We start from the raw sequence: 24,905 nt of genomic DNA, 5'->3' as shown, positions 1-24,905 counted from the left end.
TTGAGATTACTTTTCCAATAAAGGTTCCCTACAAAATTTACAACCATTTTGCATTATCTCCAGATGCGAAGCAGCAAATTGTTTTTGCAATTTTATTTACCAAAATGGTGCATATGCTCTATGCATATTTAGAAGAGTTTAAACACCTGCTGAGACATTCAGCATAGTTTAGACTGCCCTAATAAGCCATTTAAAAATAAACTACATTAAGGATGCTTTTTATTACTCAACATCTGTGAAACATGTTTGCTCATCCTGATGAAAAAGTAGTTTTCTTCGCCCATTAAAAATAATTCAAAGCTATCTTGCATGAACATGCTTTAGCTCTAGGTAAAAATAAATTAATTTTCACTACCACACACTTGCCTTGAAGTCACAGATGTTTTAAAACAAAACAGCTTTTAATAAAACATGAAGTATCATCAATGGCTCTTTTATTAAAGAGAACTGCTTAGAGTCACAGCCGCAAAACACAAGAATGTGTGCCACAAGTCTGAGCCCAGTAAAGGTCGGCAGCTATTGAAAATAAGAAATTCAATGCAAATTGCACAAGGCGAAATAATGATGTGGTACAAAAATGCATAGGATATTTTATGGGTGGCTGTAATGTAGAAATAGCAAGGCAATGATTTAACACGATGTCAAAAAATCAGGTTCAGTTTTGTACATAATAATTATCTAGCGTTAATTTTGGAGTTTTGGAGTGTGTGGTCAGCAATAGACTGATGATACATATGCTCTACTTCTATGCTCTGCAGGTGTGCAGTCCATGTGCTGGACTAAAGTCTTGCTCTGTAGCCAATAGCCTGAAGCTAAATCCAGGCGAGACTTAGGCACCGTTAGTGGGTGCTTTCCTAGACCGGATGAGTGGGATGTGCCCTACACTGGACGGGGTTACACTCCCTCTGAAGGGAAAGGTTGTGGTTTGGGGGTAGTTGTGGATCTATTTCTGGCCTCAGTAGCATGGACTGTCTTCCATCAGCTGAGCTGACGGCCCAGCTGCTCCCATACCTGGACATGGACAACCTGACTACTGTTGCCTATGCTCTGGTTACTTCTAGGTTAAAGTATTAATTTTCTTGTTTAACAGAAACTTCGACTGAGAGAAGTTTGATTTCATATTTGGAGCCCAATTGAGGAAAGGACCAAAAGAACTTCATCCTTTACATCTCCGTTTTTTTCCTTTGTATATTTCATTCCCACATTTTTCCTTCTATGTTTTACACTCCAGTAAAGATATCAAAGATAAATAAAAATACAGTGGACGATGGAAATTCTTAGCTACAAGAAAGGCTATTAAAATTAAGTGCAGTCAAGTTATATCAAGCATCTGTGTTACCAGGCTATCAACAACATTTTGCAATTCAGTCCATCACACCATCCTCAATTTATTTTCATTATCCAGTTTCCAATATATGTTATAATATGTTGCATACTGAATAAATATTTCATATTTGAGCTTTAATAAAAACCCATCCACCAGAATCATAGAATCACAGAATTGTAGAGTTGGAAGGGACCCCAAGGGTCATGTAGTCCAACCCCCTGCAATCCAGGAATTCTGCCCACAGCTCGGATCACCAAATGCTGTTAATGCAGCCATTGTGTCACAGGAGATGGTTAGGTGTTTTGTTTTTTTTAAAAAAAGATAGTTTAGAGACTGTATTTTTTTTTAATGGGCTTGAACACTTTGATGTATAACAGGGTGTCATGGGAAGGGGGAAACATTTCCCATGGAATCTATAACATATGTAATTGATTTTAAAGAAAAGTGACCAAAGAAGAGTCTTGCAGTACCTTGATGGCCAACAAATGAATTCTGGAATAATACAATACATTTGTTAATCTTACAGGTGCTATAACACTCTTCATTGTATCCGCTGCCATGGACCAACACAGCTACTACTAGAAGCAGGGACCAAGTAAGATTTACATCAGAATGTACTACTAAAATTACCAAGATTTAGCAAACATTCAGTCAACTTTTGCTCAGAGTAGACCCACTGAAATAAATGGCCATGACTAGCTTGGGTCCATTAATATATTGATATCAGTCTACTCCGAGTACAGGTTAGTGGAATACAAGCCATGATAAGGGTGGCTTAACTCTTCCACTGTGAAAGCAGGCGCAAGTACCCCTAGATAATGAATGCCACTACCCTGTCAATGAATCAGAGGCTGGGAGAGTTGTCTCACAATATTATAGCTAGGAGTGCAGAAACACTGTAAGTTCAATGTGCTTTTTCATTACTACTACTATTATTAAAATCCATTTCTGAGTCACCTTTCTACTCAAAAGCTGAACAGTTGGTTTCCACAGGGTTCCCTGCATAACTGAATGGCATTATAGTTATGCAGCTCCCCCTGCACACACATAAAATAACAACCTTCTGTCAGGAAGCAGTGTATCTAAAAACTAACACTGTGCATTCTGGAAGAAATTCAGTTCTTGAGGACAGAAAGGTTTAAGACTGAAGTCCACAGCATAACTTTAGAACAGCGTTCACCAACCTGCTGCCCTTCTGAAGGTTTGGACTGCAACTCCTATCGTCCCTGTCCATTGGTTATGCTGCCTGGGGCTGTTCTAAAATATGGTACAGTGTGAAACCACATATGTGATAAGATAGCTTGTGGAATACATCTTGTCAATGCACCATGACCTGTGAGGCTGCTGTAAATGCAGATGTGTATCTTCACTTGGCTCCTCCACAAAAGGGAAGCTTATGAAACCAAGCCTTTTCTAAAACTATTTTTAAACTCTTCTCTTTGAACGAGTCTATATTGCATAAACAAACCTGGCATGAGGGCAGCAGGGAGTTCACTGATTGGCACCTCAATTCTAAACATTTGCACTGGTGTATTTGTTTTGTGATGTTATTTTCTGGCATGCATCTTTGAATCAGCTAATTAATACAGCTGGAACAAACAGGCTAAATTATTTTAATTCCAACTAGTCGACTATAAAGCTTATGCTTTGATAGGAGCCCTTATATGGGTTTCCAATTTATTTAGTGTGTGTTTTTTAAAAAAATGATATGAAAACATGTTTTCAAGATCATAGCCAAGGCTATCCTTTAGAAACAGAGAACATTCTACCATTTCCATTTAATAACTTACATCTAATAATAAACACCTTTTTATAGCAGCACCACAGAATCGAGTAGAAAAAAGACTTGAGTAAATAATCCATTGAGACAAATTCCTTCCATAAGAAAAAACACACACAATTGACTAACCTCTTTTTGAGAAATATCCGAGAGGTGAAAATTTTCCAATCTTCCAAGGCTCCTCCATTTTCATATTTAAAAGATTTTTCCTAACCTAAGATCTAATGTCACTTTAAACTTCTATTTCTTGTTTACTTTTAGTTGATCAAAGCACAAGTTCCTCTTCCTATTACTGGTATTAGCTTTTTGATAGTTACCAGTATTTTCTCAGGTTAAACACAGTTTCCTTTCAGCCTTTCCACTCAAAACACAAATTCCCCAGCCACCTGCATGCACAATCCCATGTTATGTTAAATTGGAAGCAAGTTCCACTATATTCAGGAAAACCTTACGTTTGGTACGCTTTTCTAGGATTGCATCCTTAGAGGTGGTTTGTTACACAATCATGATTGTTACATAAATATCATGTGTGGCTGGTTTAAAATCATCTGAATCTGAGGTTGTGGTTTGTTTCCTTCCAACAAACCACAAGCTTCAAACCAGGAGCAAACCTCGCTTATCTGGAAACCCTGAGGCCACGTTTCAGTGACAATGGCTTACTCACAGCAGTGTAGCAGGAGAACTAGAGGAGGTGCAACATGATCACAGTATCTCTCCAGGAGCCCACAAGCTTGTGCATTCACACTCAGCCATGGTTTGGCTAACTGCCATGGGTGAACTGGCTCGATATACATACATCTACCTTTTTAGCAAGGGAGTTCAAAGCAGGAAGTCTGCATTCAAAATTCAGACCTACAATCAGATTTACTAATAGGCATATCTATTTTTAGGCAAGGATTCTCCTTCAAGATAGCTAATGTTAAAATGCACACAGCGACATTATTCTAAAAAGACTGTGCTGACTTTTAAGATTCATTTCTTCCCAGCTTCATAAAATTATCAATTATTAATCATATTTAACACAATGGTTTGACTTTGCTTTTCTATGATGAAGTTACCTGTCATTTATAATCCAGTTCAGACACAGATTGAGGGAGGTAAGGTTTTTGCATCTCTTTACTATTTCCATCACTGTTTCATTATCCAGTTCTGTGATATGACGTAGATCCAAGCTGGAAAGGTTTCTTAGCTATTAAGATAAATACAATGGTAAGTTTTATAATTCATATATAAACTATTTATAGAATTAATTGCAGTTTTGATCTGCTTGAACCTGCTTTTGTCCTTTAATTAATGTTTTTTTTTCTACCTATGCAATAGAAAAGCTGCAAAAACAAAGAGGACTTGCTGTATATTTTTATTTAAAAGGTGTATCTTTGGCTCTGTTCTTCACCAATGAATGAACTAATGGAATTAATGCAATATTTTTAATGTAATTTATTTATTATGCTATTAAACTTTTGAAATATGCTATTAAACTTTTGAAATGAAGTTACAAATGAAAGCCTATTGACAAAACTTTTTTTAAAAAAATCAGCCACAAAGCTACACAGGGTAGTATTCAATGATATCCATCAGCAGAATCGAACAGGGAGGCAATTTCCATCTATTTCCCCTCCTCTCTGTGACTTGTGCCTCCCTTATTTGCTCCAGCAGGTTGGGTGATTCTCTGGAGAAGAAGCGAGAGCATGGGAGGCTGCAGAAACAAGGGGAATCACCAAAAAGTGCCTCTGCCCTGTTCCGCTGACAGGTTCCCTCCATCAGGACATAGATCCTCTTGGGTATCAACCACAGTAATTAAAGAAAAACCCTGATAATAAGACTTATCATACCCAATGTGAAAAGAGTAACTATGATATATTCTTGCAAAGTAATACTGGAAAATAAATAGTCATGTGCTAAAATTTAATATATCAAGTACAAAAGTCCCATTTGGGATCCTTACCAAGCTAAATAGCATCATCATCATCAACATCATACAATCTGAAGTTTCCTACCCATATGATTTGATACTGATGAAAAGCATTCACTTTAACTCAATAACTCTTAGTATGAATTATAATAAACATGAACATATTAGCATATGGATTAATTCCTGTATTTCCAAGTATGGATATCAGTTAACAAAATAGTCCCTGCTTTCAGGCCTATTATTTAAATAATACTGCTGTACTGATATACAGTGGTACCTCGGGTTACAAACGCTTCACGTTACAAACACTTCAGGTTACAGACTCCACTAAACCAGAAGTAGTACCTTGGATTAAGAACTTTACCTCAGGATGAGAACAGAAACTGTGCACCGGCGGCAGGAGGCCCCATTAGCTAAAGTGGTACCTCAGGTTAAGAACAGTTTCAGGTTAAGAACAGACCTCCAGAACGAATTAAGTTTGTAACCCAAGGTACCACCGTATAGCACTTTATAGATGTTGTGACAGGTGTTTAGAGCGACAATGTTACAGATATGACCAAAGAGAATCTGGGAGCTCTAGAGTGGCAATCATAACTAGCTGACAGGTAGAAACTATATTCAATAATCACTTGTAAATAAGGCAGGTCCTTCTTCCATAGACACAGTATCCAACTACAAGTAATGCAGTATTGTCCCTGTCCAAATGTGGCAAGGATGTCTCTAGAACCTCCATTAAGATTAATAACAAGCTAACACAGATAGAAGTTGAGAGCTCATTCAAAGGAAACAGCTTTAAGTGTCAGTAAATATATACGTAAACTATACTGGGCGAGATAGGCATTTGATAGCGACATTCACCAAGAAAGGGCTTTCTACTGGAACTATTTAAATTAAGAAGTAGAGAGAAAATATTTTCCAAGAATGGGAGGAGTCATCTCAGCAGCACATGAGAGGTTTTGCAAAAAGAATGCAAAATCATGACATTTTCCTAGAAGTGAGCTATAGTTGGGTTAGAGAGGACATATATTTCACAAATTAAAAGGGGTAGCAACTGAGGAAATAGCAGCTTAGTGAGAAGTGTTCGTTATTCAACTCCCAGAGGAACCAGCTACAGTGGCCCCTCACATTCACCCAAACTTGAAAGGAAAAAACCCAAAAGTGCAGCTTGTGAAGCAACATGATTAAGCAGCACAGAATGAAAATAATGTTTACCTCAGCTGGGAAGAGCATAAAAGTTAGCTACATACAGCAAACAATGAGTTTGGGCCCTGTATTTTTGTTGCACATTGCTTCAGTACATTTTTTTTAACAGAGAAAAATTCATAAATATAGTAAGCCAATCAAATATTGAGGTTACTAGAGAAGCTAGGTTGTAAAAGGAGGGGGGAAAGCTTGAAAGCTCAACACAGCAATAGCAAATGACCCCTCCACTCAAGCTACAGGACAGTTGAAATTGGGCAATTTGGCAATGAGCGGTACAGGCAGCCTTGCCCACTTGTTGTCAGATTAAATCGCAGCCTTTTCTTCTGGTTTTAGAGGGGACAGTTGGTGTTGGTTCTTTGGCCACCCATCACCAAAAATGAACCCCGACCCAAATTTCCTTCCTTGTATAGGTATCATACCTATACAAGCACTTGCTCACTACTTTTTTTCCCTCCCTCCCTCTCAATATAAATCTTAACTATGTATACTCAAAGTTAAATCCCACTGATTTCAATGGTTTTTAAGTGGAATTAGGAATTAGGATTACACACGGTCTATTTGTTTGTTAACTCGATATGGCTGTTCCAGAAGGCTTTGAATTGAGTTGATCTTGTTGTTTTAATTAGTTTCATCTCCATTAAAAACTTGATGTTTGATTTTCTTGTAATTTTATATTGTATTTTTTATTTATTGTGTGTTGCACTTTTATAGAATTCACATTATGCAAAGGGTGGGATATAAGTATTTAAAATAATAAATAAAAGATTAAGATTGTAAGCAAAACAGTAAATTAAAACCCAAATTGCATATAACCCGAGAAGGTGCCAATTAATTTAGGGCATTGAAATACAAGTTCAATTTTTGAAGAAAACCCACATCACGGCCCCCATCTGCAACTTCTCCTGAATGAACTGCATTTTGTTTGTATTGATGGTTGCTTGGCTTCTAAAGTGCCCCATGCAAGTTAAAAAGCAATTTTATTCATGCAAGGTAACCTTCCCAAACTCTGCCCATTTCTCCTTTACAGAGCCATACCCCATCCCACCCCGTTTCAGAGGGTGTGCAGGTCCTTTTGATATTTCTAGTGTGTGCAGGAAGCTACCCCCGTAGGGAGGAGAGGGAGGAAACCCCACTTATAAGGGGAAAAAACACCACTCGCACTTCTCTAGGTCTATTGCTATGTGTCCTATTCTTTGTCACCTTCTTCCGGCTCTTCCTTTACTTGATACAGCATCTGTATCCTTCACATTAATGTGACATCCACCATTTCCAGCAACTTAGGAGACGATCCAGAAAAGGAATAAATATATGTGAAAGAATAATAAGCAAAGCCATGTTTTTTTCTTTCACTTTTCCCTACACCCAATCGCCAATGATAAACAGAAAAGGCCCACTGTGAACTTGATTTATCAAGTTTTCTCTGGTTGTGGACCTGGATATCTTTTATTTGGTTCTTAGCTATCACCTATAGACATTCTTTTCGATAAAAGAGCTTTCCTCGCATCACAAAATTGATCCTATGTCTTAATATACACTCCTAACTGGTGCAATCTGGCTGGTGTGCACCAAAGCTGCCACTTGTATCAGTTTTATGTGTCAGCTAGATGTGCGTAGTTAAAGCTAGTGTTAATAATAAATGAATGCATCTACAAAACTGTTATCCGTGTGAAAAAATGCATCCCTAATATTGCTTCTAGTATGTAAGATTACCATAACTGTATAATTTTGACTCTATGAAAAACACCTCTCAGTTATGTCTATTGTGCAATATTATCCTAACTGGAACTGACAACAGGAAACCTTGTTGCTGTACTTACATTGGTAAGGTGTATGACTCCTTTAGATGTAACAGAACAGCCCATAAACCCAACATACTGCAACTCAGGACAATGTTCAGCGAATGCTTTAACCGACTGATCTGTCACCTGCATAAAGAAGAAAAAAAAGGAAGTTGAAGGTGACACTGAATATTCAAGTACAATGAAGTTTGGGGGCATCATTGCAGCAGTGACAATCTGTGGGTTCAATAGTTTCTTTGCCTTAACGGCATGAAGGATAGAGTAAAGTGTGTCTAAAAGGACTCTGGGGAAGAAAGAACATGATGAAAAGGGTTCCTCTCCTCCAGCAAATGACAAAGGAAGTACCAAATGATAGAACAAAAATTTAAAATATAAGCACTGAATATATCTGCAGGGGTAACTCCCTGCAAGTATTCTTTGCTTTTATAGAAGCTTGAAACTATAACCAGAAGTCAACAGCTCTCCTCTGTCCCCTAAACGGTTAGGCAGTACATGAAGTAGATTATATTTCAGCTAGTGGTTTTAAAAAAAATAATCAAGACAATGTATTTACAAAACTTACTACCCTACAGCCTTTCCCCATTATTCAGAGATGCTGCTAACCAAACCAGTCTAACATATTGATATGATGGGGCAAAAGTAATAAAAGTAATACTTAAAAAAATTTCATTAAACAAATTATCTTTCTATGGTCTGAAAACAGTAAAAAGATGGATTTCAGTACCTAATAGACATTTAGGAATGTGAAGGATTCTGCCACCAACATACCACAACCAAATCCCATTCCAAACTTATCACCATTTGAAACGATGGAAAACACATGGAATAACAGCATGGGCATAAAATCCTTTTGGCACTGCCAAGAGATAATTCACAAGACCCCATTGTGATACCATATTGCAATACCACTGAAATGCCATTTTGCCACTTTGGGTTTCTTTTGGGAGGAACTACAGAATATAATCATAATAAAATTAACAAATTATTTTAAAAAGCAAATGCAGTACATTTCAGAGCGAAGAACAGAGCAAAGGGAAACTTGCTGTCTCTGACATCCCTTTTACCTCCAAAAGCAGAAACCATTTCTGAACTTGATTTCCTTTTCAGTTTTCCCTCTGTTCTTTATGCTACCTTAAATGTTGAACAAACAAAATAGTCCAAATCTAGTTGCCTCTGCTCTTTTCAGCAAACATTAAGAATACGTAAACCTTTCCATAGTTGTATTTAATTATGTAAAAATGAAGTAAGCTCGTGTGTGTGTGTGTACACACATATATATAGTATATACACACATTAGATATTGTGTGAGTGTGTCTACACATTTGATTTCTCACTCATGGCGCAATCTATGTTATGCTTAATTAATTTCTTTGCCACCCTTCAGCTTAAAAATAATACATTAAAACCACCACATCCTAGTAATTGTAGTGTGTGTTGAACTGGAATAATTGCACTGGAACAAATAATTACTGTTTGATTATTTTCATGGGTTCATCCTTGAGAGTCTTTGCATATTCTACTTTTCTGTAAGTCTGCTTGTATTTACATAGGACACTAAGATGACCTCTTAAGTCAGTGCTTTTTTCTAAAAAAAAAAGTGTTTAGGGATACTCTCATTTTCCTACTCATATTGAAATAATGCCCCTCAATGAAGCCAAACTTAGATTCACAAAATGTTTGTGGGTATGCGTAACCCATGCGTCCCCCCAGAAAAAAGCACTGGTTACAGCAGTTTATTCTTTGAAATGTACTAACAGCAGCAACTCCAAAAGTCACTATGTAAAAAAATTGAGACCTTGGGCTCAGTTATACAATTTTTTGCAGCCAGCCCACAGCAAAGCTACAAACTGCAAGATTAGTTGGATCTGTAAAGAAAAATAGTGAAAAGTCTCAGTCAGCGCCTGAAGTATCCTTGTCAGCATTTCTTACCACACTAATATAAAAAATTAATGTATTTTCACAGCTCCAATACAGCACATAGCAATGGATATTTTAACTCAGTAGTGTCTAGTAAAGTGCCAGGGGATTTCACTAGATATTCCAATCTATCATCATTCTATTCCCTGGCTGTAGTTTGAGAGAGCTTCCAACTAAATTGATTTATTTTTAAAACTCCAAATGGTGTTAATGAAGACAAAGACTGTTATGAAGGAAAGTTAGGTACTCTGTTATATGGATGTTATATTACAGGTTTCTGATGCAGGAGAACCTGGGACATATTGGAGTAGTTCCTTTGAAATCTGACCATAACATTTCACTTTACTATCATCATTCAAGACTTTGGTATCTGAAAAGATGTATTTATCATCTTGTGATGGACAGCTGGGGACTTCATAGAAATCTGGTTTCAACCCTGTTTAAAGACAATGCATTTAAGGCAGCAATGTCTGATTTGCCTTTCTGTTCAAAGCAAGACTTCCTTCTGTCAGCCAACAACTAGATTTCATAACTCCCACAAGTCTTTAGAGGAGGAAAATTTAAAGGTACTATAAGAAACAAAGCTACACTCCAAGAAACAAAGCTACACTCAAATGCACAAATTAGGTTTTTTGATGAACTTTCAAGTGGAAATGCACAATGTGCGTGTATTCTTTGCATAAATTCCACACCCACACACACCCATTACTCAATTATCCAATTCATATGCACACATTAAACACACAGAGATCACTAACTCTCCCTTCCCCTTAGTCATACACATTTAATTTATTTATTTCATATAGGTTAGGTATTGCTTTGCCTTGCTTGTCCCTATTTATTTAAAAAGGTGGAACTATAAACTGAAAAAGTGAGACAGCTTAGCAGGACAATGCACTTACAGGATACATACTTAGGACCACAAGTTAGGGTTTGGCAGGCAAGACAGTTACCCCCTCACTTCCACCCAATTAAGAAACCTGTTAACTTCTACATATTCTTTCCTTGACGAACTGGTACTGCTTAGAAGCATCACCACAGTAGGGTGTCATGTTGCAGAGATAATTATTATTATTCATGAGCAACTTAATAGATACGTTATTATTGTAACTGAAACTTTTAACATGGAAACTAGTCACCACACTCTGCCATGCACAACTTGGTCAAATCAATCCAAATTGAGCAAAGAATATACTATAATTTTACTAAAAACGAACCCTTGTGAATGAGGGCACAGATATTCACAACTAATCACATTATAAAGGTCCATTAGTGTTCACTGAGGAATCAGTAATAATTTGATTGCCTGTTCGACCTTCAGTGACTTTCTTTTATTCTGCCTTATATTATGTTAGCCTTGCTTTGAAAAAGTCATATAAGATGATGAAAAGAGATTTATAAGCTATGCACAAAAGCACTGAGAGTGGGAAAGACATCAGCCTGGAACTAATGGCGCAGATATTAGACACCCAATAAAAAAAAACCTATCATGAGTTTGGCCATTTTTCTTGAGCATATTTGACTAGTTTGATGCTGCAAATTTAGATTACGTTATTAAAGCTCAGTATTCTGGGAATGGTAAACTTTTTTCTTGGTGCTCAAGTTGCCCCAAAGAACTGTGATTAAGTAAATATAATGACATAATTCAAGCAATCTGCTGACATAATCTCTAATCGCTATAAAGTGAGCTGCAGAATTTTTCCAAGACACTTTTACGGTATTGTTCTACTATCAAGATAACCTCCCACCACAGCAAAATATCATCTCACAAGGTATAGAAACTATTAAACATTTCAGAACGGATGCCTATCCTCAACAGGTTAAATCCTGAAAAACCAAACCATTCCAGCCTTGATTCCAAATAACACATTGGAATCCCTCCTGCACTTGCACATATATATCCTCACAAAGTCATACCTATACGGTTCCCTAAACCTATCATCGAGATTATGTAATCAAATATTTCGTTGCAGTTTACCATCATCCAAACTCCACAGAGTTTATGTAGCCTCTTAATACTGATGGTGTTAACAATCCCTTATCCTAGGGATTTGCAGGTGCCCTCAGGGTCCTTGCTGAAATTGGGTTTGAAAAAAGCATCCTATTGCAGGCAACAGAATAGGTTGTGTGGTACCCAAGGCTGTTTCTTCAGTTTGTAAATGTGCCCATTGGCCCTAAAAGGATGGCAAACTCTCCTTTATCCAATTACTTCCATCAAATATGACATTAACATAACAGGAAAACCACAAGCCAGCAAAGGTTTGAGTTTCCTTACAAAGCACAGCTGAACTAAAGGTCTCAGAGCAGCAGTACTTAAAATTAAGATGCAAATATATTCTTATTGGATTCTGATTTAACTTCTCATTATTCTTATTTTCTGACACTGAGGTATTTGTGATTGGGGGGGAAAACCTCTGATATAGTTCCAGTCAAATATGGCAAACTTGAATTATTATGCTTAGGAATTCAACCATTTATCTTCTTTTCAACTACTAACATTTCAGCTTCTTTTCAAATAGCACCACAAATACCGTAAAACTTCATTTAAACCAATATTACTGGTCATTCTGACTCTGATGATTTTAAAGAAACCAAAAGGGTTACAGCTTTAAAGGATAGTGCACTGAGATGATTAGAATCAAATAAGCAAATCAGCTCACAACCTCATTCTGGTGCATTTATATGGGCTCTACCACAATAAAATTAAAGGAATTTATTTTTTCATGTATATAATTTTAGCAAGCCAATTAGAAAAACACATTATATAGGAAGTCTGTCTAAATACTGCAGCCCATCAATTCAATAGTTTTCTACTTTTTCACATACATCGTTATTTACCATAAATATCTGGTTTTAAATACTTAACTAGAGATATTATGAAAAGATTAATTACAACTAACCACACTTTAGTATGATTAACATAGTCGGGGGGGGGGGTGGACGATGTATGACCAACCAGTAACTTTAAGAGGTCTCAAATAACCATTTTAATCAAAAGAATCACAAAATAATAACTAATCAATAAGCCTATTGATTTGAGTATTTTATACAGAAAACATAAAAGTTCTAAAACTAGTTTACATTATTTAAATATCATTTTTGTGCAAAATTATTCATTGTCAAAATATTATTTATTATGGATTGGGTTAAAAAAAATCTGCTTCCAAAGCACAATATTTAAAGTTCCCTTAGAGAACAATTATAAAGAAAGCTGCTAACTTTTGGAACTGTAGAAAAACTGTTTTAAAATTAAATTGCAGGTGGTTGGCAGCAGTGTGTTCAAAATGATCTGCAGAGATTTGCAAGCTAGGTATATGATTTATTCACTATGGACTTGGGGAATCTAATGTCTGCAAACTGAATGCCTTAGTTAACAAAAGTACTCTGTGCAGATATATTAAAATAGTACACACTTGCTTTGAGTTCTGGAAGTCACTGTTTTGCTTACGTAAACGAAACATACAAGAATGTCAAAAGATGAAATATTCTCTAATGGTTATTTTCCCAATTTAATTCATCTCTTGCTGGCAAGTGAATACCATGGTGCTATGCACTATGGGAGCCCAATTGCTTTATGCAAGTAATTAAAACATGCCCTGGAACCACAGGAGTAATATACTCCTTTTCTCTGCCACTCCCAAATATCAATTCCTTACAGCAATGAAGAGAATTCTGAAAACAATCACTTTACCTAAACACTTCCATAATGAAATCATTGTAGTGGAATACAAATACAAAAGTATCATGCCTATATCTACAGAAGCAGACAAAAAGTGGCTAGCATCTGTAGGCCAATTGTCCAAAACATAACAATAGCAAATAGGTAAGGTATTATAGAAGCAGGGAACAGAAATACAGTACTGAGGTGTATGTGGCTTATTAACTGAGAGACAAGAGAGATTTATGGCTAATATAAGGGTTCAGAGGAGGACAGAGACATACAAGGGTGAAGCTGGTTATTGGTTCCCAGCTGCTTATCCCTTATTTCCACGATAAAGCAGCTCAAAACAGTTGAATCAGCAGCCTCAATACGGAGCTGAAGTTCATTGACTTGTTGGCATGCATCTGTCTTGGAAGACAATGGAAGAGTGCTCCTTCGGGGGTAAGGTCAAACCATTGGAGAATTACAGCACCTGCTGCAGCTGTAGAAACCAATATGGAAGGAACATATTTTATTGCATGTGAAGCAGGTAAAGGTGTCCGGTTGTGCTGCTACAGGTGCACCGTGGCATTTCTTCTCTCTGCGCTGCTCCCAGTGGTCATTCCTCCTCTGGTCACAGCTGTGGATACACAACCTGGCTGTCTGTCTCCTTGAAATCATCTGCAAGGGATTTCCATACAGTGGGGTTAATGTTGCCAGCCTTCATGTTACATCTTTGTAATGAAAAGTTGGTCTGCCAACAGGCCAAGTGCCTGAAGCCAGCTCCCTGTAGGGCACATTCTTGGGGATCCTGCCACCTTCCATTCTGTGGACATGATCAAGCCAGTGTAGAAGCCATGTTGGGCTTGGGAATGCACCAAACTCTTCCCGATGCAGTGCATACATCTCTCCTGACGGGTGTGATTTGCTCATTGCTCATTTCCATAAAGTAGTGCGCTCAACACGCAAGCCTGGTAGACTGTCATCTTGGTATTGGTTGTTAGCATCACATTCTTCCATAACCTTTTGGACAGGCGTAACTGCCTTGCTGATGAGCATGTCCAGCTCAGTGTCGATGGAAAAGTTGCTGGTTATGGTGGAGCCCAGGTAGACAAAATCATCTACCACTTGTTTCATGTGGTCACCAGTGCTGATGCATGGAGTGCTGGCAACAACCTGAGCTTTATTCTGGCACAATACCACACTGCCCCATGCCAATAAGAAACAACATTCATATAAACAAATGCATTCATATAAACGAATAAGGAATTGTCCGCATGTACTTCACAATAAATTTAGGACCACCAGCATTAAAGAACATTGTGCAACAATAACATTTTTCATCTGATAAAACTGTTGCAGATCTCAAAACTAGTTGCTCTGTAATGGATATATAGGATATGGAGTTGCTGACATTTATTTTGGACTGCAGGGGCATAATTACTTCTGTTCCTCATTTCAAGCTTATGAGGAAATAAACAACTGGAAATTAGTAACCAACTTCAGCTCAGAAGAACATGTAGAAAGTGTGTGCCGCATAAGCTTCATATGTGTACATGATATTAAGAAATTCTATTTGTTAAGCAGATCTATGCTTGCAAAGTCTGCTGTTTGATATGCAGACAATTAGTATTATCTTCACTAATACACTTCAAACAAAAATGAGCCACAGCTTCAGCCCAAAATTAACTCTTTTGAAGTTTTAAAGTGCCTGGATACTCTTCTTTAGTATAGTAATATTGTGGCCCAAGGCAATTTCTTTTCAGTATTTCAAAGAGAACTTTCCTTACCTTTAAATCAGCATTATTGAAACAGACATGCATAACTATAAGAACTACCAAATCAATTCTATGTACAATGGCTGGGATATCTTGGGTGCTAAATATCTGCTGAATAATAGTTTTAATAACATCACTCTTTCAAATACTTTTCTTTTAATCTCACTAGCTCCGACCCAGTCGTGGTTCCTGCCAACAAAAGGGGGGGGGCAATTTTCACCGACTCCCCTTCCCCCCTGCAGCCCCCAGAGCTACCTTCCACACTATTCTAAAGGGTTTGCCCAACTTCCTGAGGTTTGCGGTGGGGTGGTGTATATGGAGCTGAAAGATAATTGGTGATAATTGATTCCCTTCCCCTCCCCTTTCTCTTGCAGTAGCCTTCACTGGATTGGAGCCAACATCTTACTGGGGTGGGTGTGTAAAAACATACAGCTTCTTAATACTAGCTTGCTTTTTAAAAGCCTTTTTAAATTGAATTTTCCAGGCAACTGATCTTGCTCTATATCAGGGTGGTCCAGCACATGCAGCGTTCGAAACCAACCAGGTTCGAAACCAACCAGGCGCACTTTGCAATAGAGGGTGGTTCAACTGTAAGCAATTTGAAGAAGTCTTGTTGCTCTGTATGGTTCCTGAGGCTCCAGATTAAAATTGCCACTGCTGGCGCTGCTGCCCAATTGGTCTGCCTCTGCAGGCATTCGGAGACAGAAACAGGGAGGGAGCACAAGAGTGGATTAGCTGCTCAGTGTTTGCCGGCGAGGTGGCGCTTTGAAAAGGAGACAGAGCCAGTGAGTAAGGGAAGGATCGCAATGAATGGGTTAGCTGCTGATTCTTTGGCAGCTTGCAGAGAAGGAGGCAGAATGGAATGAGAAAGTAGAATGGAACAAGAAAGCCAACCTTGGACCTTGAACTAAACTTGAACCTGAAGACATTCCTGACCAGTGTGTTTTTTAAAAAAAAATTAGGAAAACATATAAAGGCAAAAGTAGTACAAGAATACTGAACACAATCATAAGGATTTGAAAAACAAACAAATTAAATAAAGCAGCCAACATACAATGACAAGCCAGTTTCATCCAGTAGGGTGGGAAGAGAAAAAGCTGACAGCCTTCATCTGCCTCCATCCCCAGTTTGCTTTTTAGGGAAAAGGTTCACCATCGCCCTTCTCCCTTCTTGCCCACTACTCTGCACCACTCCTTTCTTCCTTAACGTTGGGAGTGGGTGGGAGCCCCCTAAGCAGTTCCTTTCATTCTGCCTATTTTTGTTATTCTGGCATCAGTGCCACAATATTTTGTGGGGGCCTTACTTCCAAGCAAAGGCACCCTGTACTGGCCCATGGTACAACATTCACAATATGCTAATTTAATTCAGTGTGTGGTCCCCAGGTTGTGTGTCAAAGTACTCTTGTGGCTCACTTGATCTGAGAGATTGAAAGTACAGGGCTTTTCAGCAATCTTTCTTCAAAACACTAGTGATGGTGCTGTTAGGCTCCAAATTTTCATGTTTTCCAGTGTATCCCAAGCTCGAGGACTTAACACTGGAAACTAGGATGCCCTTGCTACTCATTCTCTTTCTGGGTTTGTTACAACAGACAAACCCAAATGCATCCTCTGCTCCAACAGCCACTAAACTATTACAGGATCTGATAACATCAGCCATACCCAGTGCTTTCCTTCTAGGAAAAAGGGGCTGGTACTGCAAAACCTTGATTACTCCCAGAAAAAAAAGCACTGGCCATACCATTATGGGTTTATTAATCTGCTCATCTTCAAGCATTATTTTTTTTTAACATACCAACTATGTCTTCATGCAGTCTATAAATGACAAACAGGTTTTCTTTAAAACAAAAGAACAAACTGACCAAAAAAACCCCAGTGAAATCCAAAAGTGAAATATTGAGAATCCAGCAGGAGAACATCTGTTGGGACTAGCCGCCACTGACCTGAAAATCACATTTATTCAACAAAACAACTGTAAAAGCAGACCGTGTAAATTACTGAACTAACATTTATCTGTTATTACCATTCTCTTAATTTGGAGCTCAGTCATGATCAAGGCAAAGACAAGTGCTACTGTAAAGACAAGTCATAAAAACAAGTGGTGGTGTAATGTAGCAAAGGTAAGCATTTTTGTTTTCACCAATTACTGCGGTGGTGAAAGCGAATGACCACTTCACGTTTTTATATAGGGTTTTCATATAAAATGTCACAGGCCATACCTCTTGCATTTCATGACCTTTTAGTCCCTTTGTTTCTATTTTCTCTACGTACATTCTTTAGCAAGCACACTGTCATGTGTGAAGGAGAGTGAGTGTGCATAATCTGTCAACTATACACCTGACAAATACACTACTACTGCACAATACAATATCCATATGACTCAGTGGGATTTAGTGCAAAAATAGCTCATGTCACAAAGAACCCCAAACACTTTTTTTAAAAAATTGCTGTAACATTCCCAGCTACATAAGCAATATTTACACTACTCTTTCTAGCTTCTAGGATTTTGCAAAATACTTTTGTCTTGAAACTAGTAATTGTTTTAAAACAATAGCTGAATATAAGCCAAACTGCTGCTTCACTAGTCCAAAAGTGAATTAGGGCTATTATTTATTTTCTCCATCCCCTGTTTAATTGAAGACACTCTTGCTTAAAATAGACCACTAAGATAGACAAGTTTTTCACTTGGGAGATACAACCTAAAAGAAAACTTTAGGTGGGGAAACTAACCTCTCAGAGACCCAGAGCAACTGATTTATTTACTATACATTACTAATGGATAAAGTTTAAGACTTTGATACACCCCTAGTACTCACTTTGATGTCAGCAGTGAAAAATAACGGCTCCTTTTGTGCTCACTTTTAAAGCACCGCATATATTTTTAATGCCTTTTTGACAGCATCAGTTCTGAGTTTTCATGATAAGACAATGCTAAGTAATACAATGCATGTAAAATTTTATTTCCTGACATTGTTTCAAGATTTTGAGGGGGAAAACATTGGGGAAAAGCACATACACCAAATTAATTCAAAGCTAGGCTACAAAGAAGGCAGAGCCAAACAATGTGAGGTGAAGCGTTTTTTAAAAAGATGCAAATTAAAGATTGAGGGAACAAACTATACTACAAGCGGATATACGGGAATGTTTTTTTAAAGTTCCTGCACATCTGTACACTTGAAAAAAGTACAGGTGGAAACCATTTTCAGGCACGTCCAAATGGTGTGTGATCACCAACGTGCAGGTCCTTTTGGACCCAGAAGAGGGCAGAATGGGAGTGGAGCAAAATGGAATGGGGTGGGGCATAATAGGGCACCCCCACACAAAATGGTCATGGTCTGTAGAGGCAACAGAGGTGCAGAGTTTTGTAATAGTATTTCTGGGCACTGCTATGCTACATTACACCTGAGGGAAACAAATTTCTGGGCATTTGCCTTCATAAAAGGGGGGTGGGGGTGAAGGAGAGGTTGCTCCCTCCAAGATTGAGAAATAGACTTGTGATGGTTAGTTATAGATTGTAGGTCTATTATCCAAGAACATCAGGTAAGTCAAACTTCAAAAACTTCTTGTTTTGAATGCAACTTCTGAACTTTTAATTTAAAATATCACTCATACCACTAATAGCTTTCACCAAACAAGCTTCCATCATCTTCATGTGTAGAGGTTGCTTCCCATAAGAAGAATCTGGTCATTTCCTCCCCCCACCCCAAACCATAAGAACTTAGCAAGAGGCAAGAGGCAGATACTTTAAAAAGGCAACCAAGGGAAAGTAATGCCTTGGCATTTGCATTTCTAATAGTTGGCTTGATGGTAGCGACATGTATGGGTTCAGCGCAAAAAGTGCTGTGGATTAGTAATTCCCTTTCCTTCTGACTTTACTGTTTATAATCCCTGCCCTCACCATATGTATATATTTCTGTATCTGAAGACTATACTTCATGAATCTGATGAAGTGGACTGTGGTCCATGAAAGCCTATGATAAACAGACTTCTGCTTGCACAATTGGATTTCTCCTGCTCCCGGGGGTCCCCCAATCCTGCAGAGTGTTGGAGATTAGCAGCCAGATCTAACAATGCATATTATTGCTAGCTAGCATGAGAAGCTTTTAAGACCACAAAGCTGTACTGCTGATAGGCAGACCATAGAAATGTTGTTAGTCGGTTCTGTGTGATATCATTTCCGCTTCTCCCCGAGGGGGGAAGAGCATATCGTATTTTCCTGTCCTCCCCCCCCCCATTTTTTCAACCAGCGATGGCAGCAAACATATATCTAACTGCTTCAGTCCCAGGAACATGCCTGAGGCTGATTCTACTGTAAATATAAGTATTTTACCTGCATAGTTTTTACTGCTGCAGTTGCTGAGAGCCAATGCATGTCTATGACTAAGTAAATCATGTTTTAAACTCAATTTTTAGTCTGTTGTCTGATTCTTTGTTAAGTGAGGTAAGAAAAGGGGAGGTCAGCTTGCTTTGGAGCTGAACTTATTTAAAAGAAGGCTTCAAAGCCTATGCCTATATGCTTTCCATTTTTCTGCTATGGATAAGACTTTAAACTCTGCTCAGTGTATGCTCAACCCACACGTGGGCACATGCGAGAGATAAATTGCAATTAATGTATCCTTTCCTACCCATTAAAACTCATCCCACACAGAACAGATATTTGGCGGGCTGCAGGGAGGATGGTATGTCTGCTCATGTGATGTTTGCTGTCACAGAGCTCTCTTGCCTTCCCAGAGTAACTAAATTCTTAAGAGCATCAATTCACAAGATGTTTTTTACATGCTTTCAATCTGAACCTATGAAGATCTCTCGTCATGTTAACAAGACTCCTACAGTCTTCCCATAAACTCTCTATTCTTGAATCAAGATATTGATCAAAAAACCTCCATGGGCAAACCCAAACAACACTTTAGATCCCAGGCAATGCCTTGGGTTCCATGTTTCCCCAAGTTAAAAATATGCCAGTTAGTTTAGTAACCTTTCTTTGAAAAAAAATGTTGTGTTATGTTTGCAGCAACATGAACAATATGTGATATCTCCTTGGCTGGAGACTAAACGGGTTTGCTGTGTCACAGAACATAAAGAACACCAGCAATGATCTCTTCTTTCCAAAGGAGCAGCCATAGCAGCTCAAACTAGAGAGGCTGGGTTTCATGCAGTCCTCTTATTGTTATTTTCTGATACCTCAAAGAGGATTAATTGATCAATATTTACACAGTTCTTTCAAAATATCAAGTGCTAACAGCCCAGATTACATCACAGGGGTCACGTAGGGTCACAGAAACGGTGACCTTTCTTAACCATGAAATTGTCAATCCTTTCATTTTTCAGATCTGGGCATGCTCAAGACTAAAAAAAAAAGTATTTGGTCAAACCATTAGGAACGGCTGTAATGTAAGATGGTCGAGAAAAGAAATCTACCCTAATTCTCGATTCTTTACCTCTATTACATTGTGTGATCTACACCCACTAAATGGACAGAGGAAATTACACTTTTAATGAATGCCACGGGATGGAAGAAATACTTGGAAGACCATATGAGAAGGAAGATGTGGGAAAGTTCTTTATTCCACTACAGATTTTAAAAGACCATTTTAACAGAATGCCACAAAACTGGTTTTCAACACCACTTTGCACCACAGTCATCAAAATGTAGCATGAAAAAATATTGACCTATCAATCAAATAATCAAAGGCGTTCCTTCTTAGAAACTGAGCTTCCCCTCCACCTGTCACCACAGGGCTTTTGCAGAACCATCTTTCCCTGAGGGAAGTTAAAAGAAGCAGTAAAGCTGCTTATAAACAAACAAGTTGTCTTTTCCATTTTATTGCAACTTTTTTTAAAAAAAATCAATACGTACTACTGGAAAAAGTCTTATGTAATCCGCTTTGCGAGATCCACCTGAAAAGCAGTTATGCAAATATCCTCAAATAATAAAGTTGGGCAATTTCTTGACCTGTCATATTGAAGCTGTTTTTTTCGGAGTGATAGAAACTTTGTCGCATTGTTTTACAGTGGTTGAGCAGTTAAGCCTAAAATTGTGCATGTTGGGTTACAAGTATGAAATTTGGCACACAGATGCACTGTTCCACACTAAATGTTTTTGTATGGATCCGCTAAGCAATGCCCTCTGGAGGATTACAACAGTAACAGGAGGGTTAAGACTAAAATTGCACAGTTCAGGTTAGAACAATGAAACTTGGCACACTTATTCATCAGCCCACGCTGAAACTTATTTATACAGATCCCACTTCTGCCTTTAAATTCTGTGATCGCTGTATGGTTCAAGAAATCTCCAATGATCATACCAGCCAGCAGGGATATAGGTGCTATCAGCTTCCTGCAGCCCCCAGCCTCATAAGGACCACTCCTCCCCTTTCTAGTATCATTTGTTCTCCTCGGGATCATTTCCTGCCCTCCTCAGCAGTCCTCGTGCTATAGCAGAATACTCATAGGGGCTGTGGTCAGTGCAGCTTTGAAACAGTTTAGTGTTATAGGATTAGGATTTCCTATTACATTGTGAACATGCACAGCCCACGTTTCATCTTTATTGTCTATGTACATCCATTTTACATTTGCCATCTAATTTTACTAACAATTTACCACCACCACTAGGAACATTCTCTTGATACAGAGAACATTCGTTCACAAGTGAACTGTGTAAAGATTGAAACCTATTTATTTGAAAACAAGAATAGGGTGGGTCATTATCAGGGAATGTTCAGGCATTATCACTGCATGTCCATGGCAAGGTTTGATGTTTCTAATTGAAAAAGCACAAGTTGGTCAAATATATTGGCTTAACTGCTCCACTACATATTCTGTGAGGCAGACGGCTACGCTACTGCTCAAATTTCAATTGCTGTTTCAACTTTTACTCATAGTAGACTAATTGAAATTAATAGACCAAGTCATGGCCATTAATTTCAATGGGTCTATTCTTATTCTTTTTAAAAATAAGCATATAAACAATTGCTACAACAGTAAATAACAAACAGGTTATACCAATAAAATCACGGACATCTGTCACGCTTTATTAGGTTATTCTAAAAGGTCGCGCCACATTTCCCCGGGGTGTTAGGCATTAACTTGAGTGCAACCCTTAAGGTTTGCTTGAAAATGTTTATCAACATTTATGATTGAGCATTAATGTCTATATTGAGTTTTTTGTTTTCTCTTTTTATTTCATAAACATATATGTTTGTTCCAGGAAACCTTCAAAGCTGCTTATAATATAAAAACAGTGAAAACCAGAAAAATTAAGGAACAATAGCCTAAAACAGGTTTGATGTTTAAAAACATCAATAAAAACTGGAAATCGGTGCCAAGAACTAGAGGTGGCCTTTCAAAAGTACAAGAGGAAACTAATTTGCATATTCTGAATATTTTAAGCCATTGTGTATATTAAAAACAGTGGGAGGTAACCAAAAGCTATGCAAGTGCAAGATTGCTCATAGAATAATTCCTTGCCTCTGCTCACGATTCAGCCAACTGTACCCTTGAAAGGCCTCTCCTGAGGGCTTGGAGACCATAAATAAAGGCCTTATGCAGAATAGAGAGCTGTACTAAGAAGGAGGGGTAGGAATATTCCTCTTCATTTAGCATCCTTAAGCTGTCAAAGATACAGCTTTTCTCTATCCCTGTGCACAACAACTCAACCGATATCCTGGACCTTTTTTAAGGTTCATCAAAGTCAATGTATTAATCAGCTCTATAATTCTATGACCCCCCCACACACAAAATACATGCAATGTTGGTATATTATATACAGACACAGCTACATAAGAACGCCATGTTTGAACAGCAATAGATTTGATGTGCTGAACTGCGGTAAATTGGTTTTTAAAAAAACCCAACCTGCCTTACAAAGCTATTTATTAGATCATTTTAAATGAGAAAGAATATTTTATGGTTCCTGTCACCTCACCTCCCAAAGGATACTGTAGAGCTGGGAAAAGTTCCGAAAAGGGCACCCAAAAGGGTAAATAGGATGGAGCAACTCTCCTATAAGGAAAAGTTGGTGCATTTGGGACGTCTTTAGAAAAAAGGCATTTAAGAGGTGGCATGACAGAAGGTGACATGACTGAAATAAGTATGAAATGGAGAAAATGGATAGGGAAAGGTCTTTTTCCTTCTCACATAACACTAGAACTCCTTTACATGCAATGAAGCTGAATGTTGGAAGATTCAGGACAGGTGAATGGAAGAGCTTCCTTACGTACCACATTGTTAAACTATGGAATTCGCTACTGCAGGAGGCAGTGATGGCCAGCAACTTGGATGGCTTTCAAAGAGGATTAGACAAATTCGTGGAGGCCAAGGCTATCAACAGCAACTAGCCATGGTGGCTATATTCTACCTAGACTGTGAAAGGTAGCCTGCCTCTGAGCACCAGTTAGTGGGGATTAAAGATGGGCATGGTGCTCTCGCAATCAGGTCTTGCTTACAGGCCTCCCAGATGCATCTGGTTGGCCACTGTGAGAACAGAATGCCATTGACCTGATCTTCTTATGTCCCTATACCAGACCATGCTCTAGGGTTCAAAGAGAGCAAGGAGGAGCTGCCTAGGTCAGCTTTAAGGCACCCTGTGGGTCTGGTAGGCAATGCAAAGGCACATGTGCTGTCAATCTACTTGGCATCTTTATATATCTGGGGCACAGCCCTCCAGAAAAGTGTGTGGAAGACCTGGTAAGCCAGGTTACATGCCCCTACAGCGTGTCTCTGGGCTGAATCTGTGCACAGTGCAAATAATAATAATAATACTAATAATAATAATAATAATAATAATAAATTTTATTTATAGCCCGCCCTCCCCAGCCGAAGCCAGGCTCAGGGCGGCTAACAACAATAAAACAGTACAAAAGTACAGCACAAACAACACTCTAAAATCATTCATTATAAAATTAATTAATTCAAGCCACTGGCAACCATTGGGCCAGAGCTCCGCGAAGATTGCCGAGGGAGGGAGTCAGGCTGTGCCCTGGCCAAAGGCCTGGTGGAACAGCTCTGTCTTGCAGGCCCTGCGGAAAGATATCAAGTCTCGCAGGGCCCTAGTCTCTTGTGACAGAGTGTTCCACCAGATCAGAGCCACAGCTGAAAAAGCCCTGGCTCTAGTTGAGGCCAGCCTAACTTCTCTGTGGCCTGGGACCTTCAAGATGTTTTTATCTGAGGACCTTAAGTTTCTCTGTGGGGCATACCAGGAGAGGCGGTCCCGTAGGTACGAGGGTCCTAGGCCGTATAGGGCTTTAAAGGTTAAAACGAGCACCTTAAACCTGATCCTGTAACAACAGAAGCCACAATCTGCTATGAAGTTGTTTGACACAATCATGATCCAGTTGTGTCTTGGGTCAACTTTGCATCCAGCCAACAGAAAGTCAACATATCAACTATAAGAAATCTGTACACCTTGTTGACCTCAGCTGTGAAAAACAAATATTATTGAAATGGTAATCCAATGACAATGCAGCGTTCACCCAGGTGATCTTAGTGGACATAAAAGTACTTGTAGAGCATAAGGTAATAATAATGCAACATGAGATTAAAGCATTTCCCTGAA

General features: G+C 38.5%; 1 protein-coding gene across 1 annotated transcript in view; it reads right to left on the bottom strand.

The window, feature by feature from the left end:
• Positions 1 to 24,905, bottom strand: part of FBXL17 (F-box and leucine rich repeat protein 17) — a 151,916-nt gene that overhangs the window by 95,954 nt on the left and 31,057 nt on the right. Inside the window, exons 5-6 of the mRNA XM_081930594.1 lie at positions 8,040 to 8,147; positions 4,166 to 4,296 (exon numbers count right to left, since the gene is read on the bottom strand). Of these exons, the coding sequence (XP_081786720.1) occupies positions 4,166 to 4,296; positions 8,040 to 8,147 (239 nt within the window). The remainder of the gene's footprint in view (positions 1 to 4,165; positions 4,297 to 8,039; positions 8,148 to 24,905) is intronic.

The sequence above is a fragment of the Podarcis melisellensis genome, assembly GCF_964234715.1.
Source record: "Podarcis melisellensis genome assembly, chromosome: 11".
NCBI classification, from domain to species: domain Eukaryota; kingdom Metazoa; phylum Chordata; class Lepidosauria; order Squamata; family Lacertidae; genus Podarcis; species Podarcis melisellensis.
The sequence above is the reverse complement of the archived record's forward strand: the minus strand, read 5'-3'. Positions and strand labels throughout refer to the sequence as shown.